The sequence below is a fragment of the Symphodus melops genome, assembly GCF_947650265.1.
Source record: "Symphodus melops genome assembly, chromosome: 17".
Taxonomy (NCBI): domain Eukaryota; kingdom Metazoa; phylum Chordata; class Actinopteri; order Labriformes; family Labridae; genus Symphodus; species Symphodus melops.
In genome coordinates this window covers 11,931,365-11,945,747 of record NC_136707.1, presented here as the reverse complement: position 1 = coordinate 11,945,747, position 14,383 = coordinate 11,931,365, and the positions used below count along the sequence as shown (strand labels likewise).

Sequence of the window (14,383 nt, the reverse complement as noted above, 5' to 3'; positions counted from 1 at the left end):
TCTACAACCGATGAATCTACGGCTGCTTTCAATAGCTGCATTCTGATTCTCTTATTTGCACCGAGTGTCCTCCAAGTTGTCTCCTCCACTTGCTTCTTAGTCCCGCCCAAAAGAGATGCACGGAGGAAACAAAGTCGAGGAGAGAGGAAATCAGTTTTACAGTTAGACATGAAACGTTGTTTCCTCGACAGCGTCACATGATGTGACATCAGCTGATCATGTTCAGCTGTCAATCAGCCTAACAGCTGTTTAAGTCCACACAAACTGTATTATTTCTAATCAAACACACAGTCTCTTTACCTGATAACAAACACCTGAAGAACAACCTGCAGTCCGTTTCAAACCAAAAGGAAAATTTCTACTGACTAAATTATTTCATTTTGAATCGTCTATTTATTATTTGTTATAATTATTATACAGTTTTGACTTAACCTAGCCTGTATTTCGTCAATGACTCTGTATTTTATTATGATTGATTAGAATCTAAATGATGAAACTTTCTGAAGATAAATAAGTGAATGTAAAACGTGTTTGTGACTGACAGACTCCCTCTTCATCAAACTGTCATCATCGTCATCATCATCAGACATTTAAACAGTCTGAGGGATGATGAACAAAACATGAAGGATGTATTGATATTATAGTTATATAAGTTATAGAGCTTCATATTTGGTTGTTAAGCTCCACGTCAGACTCTTTTAAAATCCCAGCTCATCACAGACCGACTCTTTACAAACTCACTGATGTTCAATATCCGTTTAAATGTCCGACGCTCCGTTTAGCATCTTTTTAATGTCCGTCTTTTCTCCGGTATGAACCTCTGCTCATGTTGAGAAGTTTCACTGAAGTCTGATCCGCTGCAGCGTCCAATCAATGAGTGATATACGAGAAGGGTGTATGTCTGTCAGTGAAAACACTTCCGTGAAGTCGGCTCTCGTGTCTCCTCGGTCATTGTTCCTCGATCCTCTGTTCGCTATAAGAGCTTTGGAACGATCCTCAACATGGAGGCTGAGGAACTACTTCCGGTTCGGCCGAGGACCAAGGAGACTGCAAATAAGAGAACAGGAACGTACCTATTGACTCACACCTTTCTGCCCTAAATGGCTTGGTTCCCCTCTCTTTCCTGAAGATTTCCTCTCCACCTTCCACTCTACCTGCTCCGAGATCTTAGATTCTATTGCTCCTTTTAGGCAAAAATCTGCCAAGACAAGAACAGATCTGTGGTTTAACGACACCACCCGTGTCATCAGGCAACGCTGCAGGCAGGCAGAGTGCAGATGGAAGAAGGACAAACTGCATGTGTCTCTCGAAATGTTAAGGGATTGCCTCTCGGAGTATCAGAGGGCTGTGCGAGAAGCAAAATCTCAGTATCTCTCTGACATTATTTGCAGCAGTAGTCAATGTCCTATGGAGCTATTTAACACAATTAATGCTGTTGTTGTTAACCCATGCACTTCTACTGTGACTGATGTCTCAACTACAGCTTGTGACATTTTTCTTCGTTACTTTGTAGACAAAGTGGATTCCATTAGGGATCAATAAGAGTGTTACGATGAGTGTCCGTAATGATTTGCTTGTTGCTTCAACTCATTCTGCTGTGTTTGACCAGTTTGAGCCAGTTTCTCTCTCCTCCCTCAGTGAAATTGTGAAATCTTTGAAACCTACAAACTGCCCATTGGAAATTGTGCCTGCCAAAGTACTAAAAATTTTTTTTGATACTGTGGGGCCCTGTATTCTGGGTTTTGTTAACTCTTGCCTTAATTTAGGAACAGTCCAGGTTAATGTTTGCCTTTATATCAACGCTATGCTTATTCCAATAAAATGACCAAAGAGCAGAGAACAACATACTGGCGAACAGAAAACAAAATGTAGCCATTTAATTACGTAAACAGTGAACAGATGTTTTAGTAATTGCATGCATACAGTCGATGCACTTTGCAGCAGTAACAGTATAGAACAGCACCTGCCTCCAGTTGACTCGAAGTGAATTCCCTAGAGAATATCATGCAGCGTTCCCACATCAGCCCATTTGGACTTGCTGTGGGAAAAATACTAGGGGTCTGGCAACCCTGTGTAGTCTGAGCAAAGTATTTGGCTGTTTGCATTCACATGTACATCTCCTCTGGGAAATATCCAAATTTAAACTATCAAAAATCTAACTTCTTCCACCATCATCGCAGCTGCAGGATTACACCACAGTGCTGCTGTACAAATGGTGCAACCTAGAGCATTTTGGACTACAACCTCTCCTTTTCTTCTTTTTATCTGAACTGCTTCATACCGTCTTGTTTCTATCGTCTCTCTGTCACAAGCATCACTTTCGCTCTCGGTGAACTGTGTTTTTGATTCAATCAATGCCTGAGACATGACTTACGATGAATAAGGCATTCTTCTGATGCCATTTTTAGAAAAATATAATAAAGGTAAAAATAATTAAAAAAAGGTAAATAATTATCAGTTTATTACCACCTTCAAAAATGGGCTGTATATCCATGATTTGTGTGGGTCACCTGTTAAGGTCGGGAAAATCTGGAATACCAGAAAATCTGGAACAATCACAACCCTGGTATGATAAAGAATGTGCAAAACAACAATTTCAAGCAACTTGTTAAGCAATGAACAGCTGGTTGCAGCTCATAGTATAGCTGTGTCTTACCTGGTACAGTGGGAGTACAAGGTAAAGAGTACAGCATACTGGATGGCAGGGAAATGGACCGCTATCTCAGAGTGGACCAGCATCAGATTGTGGCTGAGGAGAGCGAAGACAGTAGGAGACAGAGCCCACATCTAAAAACAAAAACAAAATAACATTTCCATAAACATAAAATATCAGGTCATGTTGTTACAGTGCAAATATTAAGAAATCCACTTGTAGCTTCAAAATTAAATCCTTTCACCGTGTGAAGTTAGCTTCCCTAGTCTTTTGTCTGACAAAATCTGTAAGTACTGGATGACTGAGTGAGAAAAGAAGCAATAGAATTAAGTGAGACAACATAAAACTGAATCTGAACAATTGTCCCATTTTTCTCAGCCAGGCTAGCACCATTGAGCCATGTTTTTACTAAAACTGCCAGCAGTTGTGACTTTATGAGCTTCTCTAATAATAAACATCAAAAGATTTGAGATTAAATTAGCTACTCAATACCATTAACTGGTGTCGATCCATCTTCAATGATTGGAATCATGTAAACGGCTCTAAAAGCTCCTTTATACATGCAGTGCTTTTTACCAAGAGTCCCTCCTGGATTATACTCAAAGGTCTGTGTCAACCCGTCTCATAGACCAATTTCCATCATGTAATAATTGACTTGTCTGTGTGTCAAAGTAATGTAAAGCCATGGTTCTGAAAACCTTTTTTCCTTCTCCCCCCCTTGTAGAGGAAAACATTTCTTGATTCAGGTAGTGGTGTGCGATATAGTAATCTTAGATTGTGAAGGATTAGAACGTGTTGACGATCTGCCCAATCAGAGAGACCGTAGAACTCGGCTCAAGTGTTCTGAAAAGCCCCGTTTTAACCGAGCGGTCCGGAACGTCTCGGAACAGTGCACATTTTGCAGCGTTTCCATAGACCATGGAAATCCGTACGTACGTCCCACTTTTTGGGACCCTTCCGTTGGGGGGCCAAGAATGTCGAGCCGACCCGAAAAGGTGGAGCTGAACACTGCAGTCCGTTGATTGGTTGAAAGAATAGTCACTTCCTGAGTTACGTCGGCAAACAAAACTCTGCTGTCTTTAAACCATACACAGCTGATTGTTTACATCTGTATTTCTCCTCGCGGCACACAGCCTTCTCTGAAACAAAGCTTAATTGAGTTCTTGTAATAAAGAGTCACATGCCAATGAAGTGGATGAACTGCTGGATGTCTTCCAGCGTTGGTTTTGTTTGTGTAGCTTTTTTCTCCTTTGTTGAATTTATTAGTTAGCGGTTAGCTGTTGGCTGCTATCATATGACGCTATTTACATAGCGGCTATCGGCATCCGGCTTACACACCGCCTACCAAATAGTATACTGCTTTCTCAGTTTTTACAAGTTAGTAACAAGTCTCTCAACTCAAAGCTCACTTGTAATAAGAAAAACAAGAATATAACTACATAATCAAACAGAGGGAGGAAATAATTTCAGCAAGGTCCAGATAATTTATTTCCATACATAGGTATTCATGCATACTGTCTGAAGTAGGCCTAATGTCACTCAGCAGCTCTTTCTCCTCTTGTTTCTCTTTCTCCGCTTAGTGACTGTCAATCAACAATGTCCCACCCCCTCCATGAATAAAACTCTTCTTTCAGTAAAACTTATTTTGACCATGTGTCACAGAATATTTACATTATACATTACATTTAAATGTAATGCATAAAAACATTTACATGTTTTTAAATAATGCCTCACTGTACGAAAATGTAAACACTGAAATAGATTTAGAGAGACAAATAGAGGACAATACTATATCATTATTTGAAAGAAGTGCAGAAAGCCCTCCAATATTGCATAAAATGTAATACAGGAATGCAGGGAAAGATTTCTGGTGTTTTAAATGTTCTTGGTGAGGCCTCCAGACCGACCCAACAAAGACATTTTAAACTAAACTTATCTGCACATTTTTTTGTGTGAATGGGTGTGGATGGTTAAGTGTGACCTGTGATGTAAAAGATGGTAAAAGCTCAAATCCACTTACCATTTAATGATATAACTGCCTACATGGCATCAGCCTGGTGTCACCACTGTCACAGCCATTTTTCACTTTCACAATATGGGTTGAGAAAAATAATACAACTCACCCCAATGAGAGAATTCTTTGTATTTCCAATGGTGGTGAGGGTGCTGAGATTAAAGATAAGGATGAACTGGGCAATCTCCGGGGGCTGAGTGATGGAGGCAAAAGCAGGATGCTCAATGCTGGGGCCAGGAGGTACCAGGGCCCTACCAGTAGGTTCCAGGGTCGTCATCAGGCTGGACAAGGCACACATTATCTCCCCCAATACCATTTTATAAGCTGCCTCCAGTGTTGGGATATTTTTCAGGCTTAGTAGTGCTTGGTAGACGCAATGGACAGCTGACATCACCTGTAGAGTGGAAGACAAGCCATCACCGTCTACTCAAGAAAAATTAAGAGAAGATGATCATTTTATCACATCTTAAAAAAAAATAACAAAAAGAAGTAGTTAAATGCTCTAGGTTTTCAAATACATTTTGGATAACAGGCTACAAAAACACTTTTCTTTAATTTGCTATAAAGAAAAATACCCAACTCTTCGTCATATTTTTATATGTAGTGGATATATAAAGTCTACACCTCTTTGTTAAAATGTCAGTTTTTGTAAAGAATAAAAATGACACCAAGAGAACAGTGTGACCTATTACCTGTGCAATTCCATTGTGGTTGCATATATGTACACAAGCTCTAACTATTGGAAATGTGGTTGCATCCAGACTTTACCAATTGCATTGCAGTGGTGAGTGCACACTCCCCATGTATGTTAAAACAGTCACTGGCAAATGAAGAAATTATGGCAGAAGAGTGACACTACCAAGAACAGGACATCCTTCCAAAATTGATGAAAAGACAATTAGGGAACTGTCCAAGAGGCTGACAACATTAAAGGAGCTAAATGAATGTCTAAAAAGAACTGGTTGTTGTCACATGTAGAAAAACAATGTCTTATCTAATTAAACCCTTTTCACATGTACAGAAATCTCCTGAAAAATTATCCAGAGGAGCTGTATGCGTAAACACAACGGCTGAATTTTTCTCTGGGTTTTACCCAGTTTCCCCAGCCACACCCAATCATGATTCGGGACAGTTTTTCTTTATCTGGAACTGGAGATTAAATTAAGTTGAAGGGAGTTATTTACAGTTCAAAATAGAACCTACAGTCATCTTCCTCAAGGACTCAAGATGAAGTTGAATTTCACCTTTCAGCATGACAAAATTCCAAAACAAAAGCATAGCGGCTTCTGTCGGAAAAAAAATGAACATTTTAGAACAGCCCAGCCAGAGCCCAGATCTGAATCCTGTGATATGAAGGAATGTGAACAGGAAATGCCTTCATAATTTGACAGATTTTGAACTCTTATACAAAGAAGAATGGGCAAATATTGCCAACTCAAGATGTGCCAGGCTAATACGACTCCTACCCAAAAAGACAATGTTGAGAAAATGAAAAAGGTGCTTCAACAGAACTTAGTCAACAACATTGTTAATTTTTATTTATTATTTTTTTCAGATAAAGATTTCCTTTTTCCACAGGTAATAGGTCACACTTAAGGTGAGAAAAGTTTTGAAATTATGTTTCTTGGTCTATTTTCTCTACAGCACCAAAACTAACTTTTAACAAGGGTGCATAGAATTTTTATATTCACTGTACAGAGACCCACACATACACACCTCTTTTTCTCGATGGAAACGCAGCCTCAGTAGCTGAGAGTCTGGTGCCAACAGTTTCTCGACAAATGACACAGGCAGCTTAGTGTTGATCTGGTCAACAATCTGAGAGTAAAGCAAAATCAATTATTACTAAAACAAAATGAAAATAACTCTACTGGTACATCTCCCTAACAAATTACCTTTTCAAATAAGAAGCAAGACAATGTTTTCAAACTTTTGTTATGCTTTACGCTTAAACTATGGTCTTAATAAAATATATATACAGAAAATCTTTCCTTTCTACTTTTTCACTTTATCACACTTGGTGTATAGTTACATTCATTAACTCACTATAATTATATTGGTTATCTTAAAGGGCAAAAAAATAACTTAGATTTAGATGTTTTTATGTTGAAACAAACGGCATCTTTGATACCAATCTTTATGTCATTAAAATGAAAGGTACCAGAGTAAGAAGGCTAAGCACGGCCAGATTGTAGTCAGAACCGCATGCCCGGCAGCAGTCCAGTTGGTCAAGGCCATAGGCTAAGACAGCCTCCATCAGCTGACCACAGGGCTCAACACTAGCCAGCAACACTCCAACACACTCATTTCCTGCTGTTAGAACAGCCTCAGAGAATTGGACCTGCTTGGCTGTAGTCACACAAGCCAGAACACGGTTCAGAACCTGAAAAAAATATCAATAGAAATTAAAGCGTCAGAACAGTGGATTTTTACTTGTTTTATCTTACGTTTGTACTTAACATGTAATCATTGTTTTAGTATTTAATAAATGTAAATTGTTCAGCCTGTGAATGATAAAGCATAATTTAAAATTGGGCTCCGATTTATGTCCACATTTTTGGAATTGTCCTAAAAATTTCATCAAGTCTTAATACTGCTTGCATTATTATCCCTGGTTGATTTTAAGTAAAGCACTTCCATGTAGTGCTTCCCAGACCCATTTACTTACTGAACTGTATGTTAAATGTATTTAACAGAAATAAAGAATATGACTACTGAAACGTAAAAATCTTTAAGGTTAGAAAACCCCTAATTTTACAACACGAAATTCAGAGCCTCATATTTTCTATCATCTTTTATTATATTAACACTGTTCAACCATTAGGTAGGTGGGGGCTCTTACATCATTGACATAGACCTCAGTAATGGGTGGTCCTCTGAATGGGTTGAATCGTTCTCCAATGCTGCGGACAACTGTACCAAAAACCCTCAGCAGAGCTGCAAGCTTGGGCAAAGACACTGACGGAGGGGGGATGTCTTCATCCAGCACTTCCCCGGACACAACATGATTCAGATCCTGAAGAAAAAAATAAATAAAATAGAATTCATACGCTCCATATTTAAGATCTTATGTGCATATCCTGCCTAACCAAGTGTAACAAAATTTATCTGCTTCTACTACTCAGCCTTCCTGCTTGTATGTGCCATTTTTGGCTGCACATCCACAGGTGAGGGGAAAAGCTTGTCTTATGCTGGATTAGGAGAAACAGAAGGCTGTGCTTTGATGAGCTGTGCCGGAGGAGTCAGTTGCGAATGGTTTGTCTGGAAACCCTATTACCCCTCACTTCTCGTAAACCGGCCTGCAGCTGTAGCATAACGGTGTCTGAGTGCATAGGTCCTTAGATACTGGTCATCATTGCGGTCCATCACTTGTGCGGCTCCACTCCTGGGTCTGTTATGAACACTGCCAGTTGTTCTGTGTCTTGCCGCAATTCTGCTGGTGACCTTTCGAGACACACCATGTTCACGAGCAACACCTGACTGCCCGCTACTGACCTGAAGGCGCACTATGGCCAGGTGGCACTGCTTGTCCGTTAAGCGTTTATGGCTGCTCGAATGATGAACTGGGAATGACTTACAGACAATACCAGTTTTCATTCCCCTCAGAATGTTGAAATCGATTGAAAAGGGTTTTCCTTTTATATTTTTTTGGTATTGGCCCCAATATGTAAGGTGCACTGTACACAGTGAGAACATTATGTGGAAAACACAAAATTAGGTGTCTATCACCCTAATACAATTGCCTCCCTATCCCAAGAAGGACTTAAAGAGCATATTGCAGGTTAAAGACAAAACTTAACTAATCATAGGAAAATACGTTAACAATACTGTTTTTAAAGAAATTCAGAAATTAATAACCCACAGGGTCTCCTGGAGACGTTTTAGTACGTTTTTGCACGTCTTTGCTCTTTACTTCCGCATTCGGCTGTGACGTAACATAAGGGAGTCCCGCTGAATCCCCAACTGTTTAACATTGAAAATCATGGATCCGAGTGTCACTCCTGTCAATAAAGAGGATGAAAATATGCATTCCTTTACATATAATGGTCCGCTGGTTTATTATTATGAACCTGTTAGATGTGATGGAGAGCAGAAACAGGCAGGATTAGAGGAATAACGGCCTCAGGAGAGAAGTGAAGTTGTGGTGTGAGGAGAGACCCGGAGCAGGCGTCCTGCTGAGTGACAGGTGTCAGCTCGCCATATATGGGCTAGTGCTGTGTTCACTCCAGCATATGTAAAGTTTTTAATCACATTCAATCAATTAAAAAACAATTTGTAGAAGGTGCAAGTGCCGATCATTCACCTTTACATTGTATGGGAGCTGCTCGTAAAAACGGCAAATCTGTACAACGTATTACGGTGCCGCGCTGTGCTTGTGAGAGAGAGAGAGAGAGTGACATAGAACCCGATTACACAGCCTGTGCAAATGCAGCACTATGTCTTTATTTTTTATTCCTGATGCAGCCCAGTGCTCACGTTGTTATAGAAAATACAGTGTATGGTGCAGGATGCTCCTGATGTGAGTTCACAGCGCACGTCCACTGAATGTAATCCACACAAACATGCACAACAGCACACACTCCACACTTTAATGTGTGCTTTTGCACATATATTAGGCTACTATAAAAAGTTACAAATTTTAATGGGATAGAGGACTTGTTTCCCAACTGCGTGTTCGGTCTTTCCCCACTGCGCACACACGCTATCTTGCAACAGAGTTGGATTTATAATAAATCGTATGACTACATCTATTAATACAGACTGTCCGGTGTCTGTTACGGGCACACTAGAGAATATAACAGAGGATTCCAGCAGATCAAATAATTAAATGCTTGTCTGCGTATATAATATTTTATCTTAAACACCCAGAGATTTAAATAATTAATAAGGAAACACTTTTGTGTCTAATGCCGAAATATTCAACACGTCTGTTCGATCGTTTCTGAGGTTGTGGGAATAATTCACCAAAACACACTATGAATAATCAAGCAACACACACTATGCGCCTGAATGTGCGCCGCGCAAATTACAAACTATTTCAGTGAAGAGTGTGTGCTGCAGGGAGGCATCCTGTCTGTTCTCACTCACCACCACGTATCATCACACCTCTTTCATCATGTGATGTTTTAGCCTGTTTTTTGTGCTTTAATTCTTTTGTGCTGCTTTCTAAATGTTTGTTTGTAACGTGTTTTATGGTCTCGGTGCAAGACAAGTTCCCCCAGGGGCAATAAAGGCTTCATTCATTCATTCATACACGTATGCATAAAGCCGATCAAAGCAGAGTAACGGAACACGACTCCCTTATGTTACGTCATATGACGCGTTGTTGAAAAAAAGGGGGTTCTAAAGAGCTACGCTAAAAACAGCCACCTTCTCCTCTAAATTAGAGCACTTATGTGTTGAAGAACATACAGAAAATTGATGTACTTATTCTACAGCCCTTATCAGACAACATAAAGTGTTAATTTACACTTTTTTAACCTGCAATATGCTCTTTAAGTGAAACAAACACCTTATGTATGAAATCCACTGAGGACCTCACAACATACCTAACTTATTGTGAATAGTGTATATTTGAGTTGCCACACCCGCACAGTCCTGCAAAATAAGCTGCTTTTGAACAATGTTTTCTCATAGTTCCTCATGTTTATTTTCACTCAGATTGTTGTGGAGCTTGTTGATATCACAAAAACATTTTTGGTATATCAAGTCTGGTAGCTTGTTGTTTGTGTTAAACTCCGTCTTGTACTTCTACCTGTCTTGGCCAGGACACTCTTGAAAAAGTGATGTTGTAATCTCAAAATTTTTCTTTCCCGGTTAAATAAAATAAAGAATAATAAAAAGGTTTCCAGAGGCTTTTAAGCTTCAAACACAAATATTGACTTGTACCTCACTCTGCCAAACCCATCCCAGATTAATCATAATAGTCAAAGTATAAAAGACACAGGAAACCTCATGCACCTAAAAAAATCATAATAATCTAGAACATTTGTTGAGTTAATTGGCATCAGATAAGATGCCGTGGAGAAAATCAGTGTGGCCTTTAAAAGTGTAAAATAACTTTACCTCTGCATATGCCTCCATATCCTCCAAGAACTGTCCTAGCAGGGTAGTTGAGAAAGTCAGATCTGCCACCCAGAACTGTTCCAGACTTTGTAACCAGCCTTAATACAAACAAGAAGAGCAGATTGGCAGGAAGAAAAGCACTGGGCTGCCATTTCAGATTTCAAACTTGACTACAACGACAGTGTAATAAAAGCAGCAATGCATAGCAGAAGCAGTGTTAATGTATAGTATTTGAAAACTATGTTTTTCTGTATTTTTTTAGTTATATTAATAAAGGGTGGGTCATTACACATTTGTGCAGAAAACTATACTGGTTAATATGGAGAGGTATCTAAATCAATAGGTCAGAATTATTTAAGTTCATTCAAATTCAATTCGATTCACAAAGTGGCAGGCAGGTAGATGAAAAGCACAGTTTACCAAAGTTGATGGACTTCTCAAGGAAGGTTCATGAAAGTTTAGATAAACGTCGTAAACATTTTAATAAGAGGAAAGTGATTAGTGAAGTTTTTAATTGTATCAAACCATGCAATTTTTAAATCTTTAACAAGAGGTTATAGGACAAAAAATAGAATGCAACCTACATGAAACTTGTTGAGTGACTGACTGCTTCTGTGTGTGGTCGATGTGCCAGCCAACCAAAATGTCCACTGTGTCCTGTGGAAAAACAAAACACAATTGGCATTAGCCAAAGCACTTTAGAATGGCAGGACAGCTCTGCACATGTTAAAATGTTTTCAATCCGATTAAATGCTTGATGCGTGTACACAAATATCACTTTATTTAGCATCAGTGCTAATAGTGAAGTTGAAATCTCCAATCAGACTGATTTTAAGCATCTTGAAGATCCTAAAGGCAGGGTTGGTCATTTCCTTTAGATCAACGTCGTCAAGATTTAAGACGGCGCTTGTGCATGGAAGTTCATAACTTTTATGAACAGAATAGCAGAAGTTTTACGGACACATACTTCTATTTTTAAATTGCAGCTTTTTGCGTTATGTGCGGTTATGTAATTGCACACACATGGGGTTTCCAATAGTAAATCCATTCATTCTACAGCATTTCTTGCAATAAAAAGCCAATAGGAAAATCCCTGCTGAAACACTCACCCTGAAGTTTGTGCTGAAGACATGGGGGTAGCATCGCGCTATCTGAAGAATACATTTTACACTTTGACAAAGCAGCTCTGGGGTGTCCACATTCTCCAAGATGGACTGCAGGTTGCTCATCACCAGCTAAAACACAAAGAACAAGTTGTCCAAAAAAACCCCGACCACTTTCTGAGGCCTTAGTGCTGCCCAAAAAGTATTTCAGTAAATTGTTAGTTGATGGGAAGCGTTTTATCCCTATTTATTACATTTAAGTGTCAATATAGACAGTACTCCTTTATGACATCAGGGGCCCATTTCAGAAACAAGGTTAACAAACCCTCAGTCTAACCCTGAGCTCTGACTTGATTTACCCTGAGGGAGGAGTTTTTGGTTCCAGATCAGCTGATTTCAGTTTTTGAAATTCTGAGTAGGTTTACTCAGTGAGTTCCTGATACTTTAACCCTCTCGAAAGATTGCTTACATCTTCATGCAGACATACTGTAAATAAAAAGGGTTTTAGTAAACACTTCTGCAGTGCAAAGGACTGAGCTGCTTGCATGAGTGCGTAACAAAGACTATTCTAGAGCTGCAGCTATTGAATATTTTAGTAAATCGAGTATTTTATCGATTAATCGAATAAATCATACTTTTGCTTAATTAAGGTTTAACTCGTCTTGGGTTGTCCCTACAAACCTGCTTCTTTGCAGCTACCATGGTAACGCCTGCTTGTTACAACCATAGTTACAACCAACCACCTCTGCTCTACAGCTGCTGACATTCACCATATTACTGACAGGGTCCCAAATTAACTTTTTGATTCACTGGTCAAGGCGGCAGATAAATTAAAAATACAGGCCAAACACGTTTTAATGGCTGAAATAACAAATAGTGTTTTGTGTAGCCTACACATCTGTTACAGTACATTTAATTGAGAAAGCATTATGTTCTGTTGAATCAATCACAGAATCAATCATTATGTCAGATCAGGAGATTGAGAAACTTTAAATATATATTTGCTAAATTATTATTCCACAAACAAGTTCTGTCTTGATTTAGCTTTGACGACATCAGACATTTAATATAATCAGCCTCTTCATTATTAGAAGTGTGCGTATCTCTGTCTGCTCCTGCAGCGCGTGCATTCAGCACGCTCACAGACTGAGACTGAAGAGATCATAGACGTATGTCTATGACAGAGACTGTGAGAGGACGTTGCTATCGTTATGCTAGCTGCAAACACGGAGAGAGTGAACGGTGAAAAGCCGACCGTTTGACCTGATCACGTGTTCCCGACTGGGTTGTATGGATCACCGATCAACTGTGTGCTGACAGTTAAAAGTTAAAGTTAAAAGGGGCGCGCCGCACTCGTGTGTGCGTGTGTTAGCACTGAAGTGTCTGTGTCAGACTGAGAGTACAGCATTTAACGTGTTTTATACTCATACCAAAGATTTGATGACGAAAAAAAACTTAACGAAGCCTCGAGGCAGCGAGAATTCCTCGATGAATTTTTGTAATCGAATTATTCGAGGAATCGTTTCAGCTATTCATTTCTAGACTATTCATTTAATATCAGGAGGTTATCAGGAGTTTTTTTGCAAGTGCTAAAGCCCATGTGCGTTTACCTGCATAACATGAGAGAAGGCCTTTCTTTCTCCAGCAGCCTCCAAAGCATGCTGCGCTGCAACCAGATACAACAGCTTCACCTCATCACGGCTGCTTGTAGTCAACTTAAGGAAGAGCCACTTGAAGATACGCTCAGCCTCATAGCTGAGGACTGTGCAGAGGAGACCAAGGCAGGCTGCCGCATCCTGACGCAACTCCCACAGCATCTTACTGCTACATGTCAAAACATTGACAAGGAGACCACATGTTAGAGAACATTTGGGAAATACAGTGATAAAAGCAAGAGACAAATATTTTGAATAAAACACAAAAGGTAAGGCACATTCAGACGCAAACAGATGGACTGACTGGCATGATGATACAAACAGCTCTTCATAGTCACATAATTTGAAATACTTTGTCTTTACACTGAAGCGCCAAGCGAATTCCAAACTGTATCACTCACAGGATACAACCATGTGTTTATTCTAATACTGTGCATGCATCACCAAGTGTGATTTTTAGTGTTAGATGTTTAGTGTTATACTGTTCTTCAAAAAAAAATTAGATTCCCGACCTTATACACACATACAGAGAAAGATTCAAATCCAACCAAGGCCATTTTCTGCATAAACTTCCACTCTCTCATCCCAAAATGTCCAGCCTCTCTTTAACTACCCTCAAGATAAAAGCAAAGGACCCCCCCAAAAAAACAGTGGCATGTGGTTGCTGGCATTCCAGTTTGTGTGCATGTTGATGTGTGTCAGTGCCTGCAACGCTCAGACAACAGGAGGACCAAAAGAAAGAAGCTGCAGCGATACCAAAAATTAGCACTTTACTGCATATACTGTATATCTGCCTATTTGGGTATAAAGATTTAATTGCTTTGTAAAACATGGCCCTGTAAAATGTACTTGCGAAACAGAAAATGTACATACATATTGGTTGAGTTAGGTG

At 39.5% G+C, this 14,383-nt stretch overlaps 2 protein-coding genes across 2 annotated transcripts in view; one reads left to right on the top strand and one right to left on the bottom strand.

The window, feature by feature from the left end:
- Positions 1–14,383, top strand: part of elof1 (elongation factor 1) — a 383,117-nt gene that overhangs the window by 85,964 nt on the left and 282,770 nt on the right. The gene's annotated exons all lie outside the window — the stretch shown is intronic.
- smg1 (SMG1 nonsense mediated mRNA decay associated PI3K related kinase) overlaps positions 1–14,383 on the bottom strand; it is a 77,550-nt gene that overhangs the window by 51,598 nt on the left and 11,569 nt on the right. The window contains exons 6-14 of the mRNA XM_079366815.1: positions 13,447–13,660; positions 11,843–11,968; positions 11,318–11,390; positions 10,734–10,831; positions 7,510–7,683; positions 6,829–7,050; positions 6,384–6,485; positions 4,777–5,061; positions 2,657–2,787 (exon numbers count right to left, since the gene is read on the bottom strand). Coding sequence (XP_079222941.1) covers positions 2,657–2,787; positions 4,777–5,061; positions 6,384–6,485; positions 6,829–7,050; positions 7,510–7,683; positions 10,734–10,831; positions 11,318–11,390; positions 11,843–11,968; positions 13,447–13,660 — 1,425 coding nt within the window. The remainder of the gene's footprint in view (positions 1–2,656; positions 2,788–4,776; positions 5,062–6,383; positions 6,486–6,828; positions 7,051–7,509; positions 7,684–10,733; positions 10,832–11,317; positions 11,391–11,842; positions 11,969–13,446; positions 13,661–14,383) is intronic.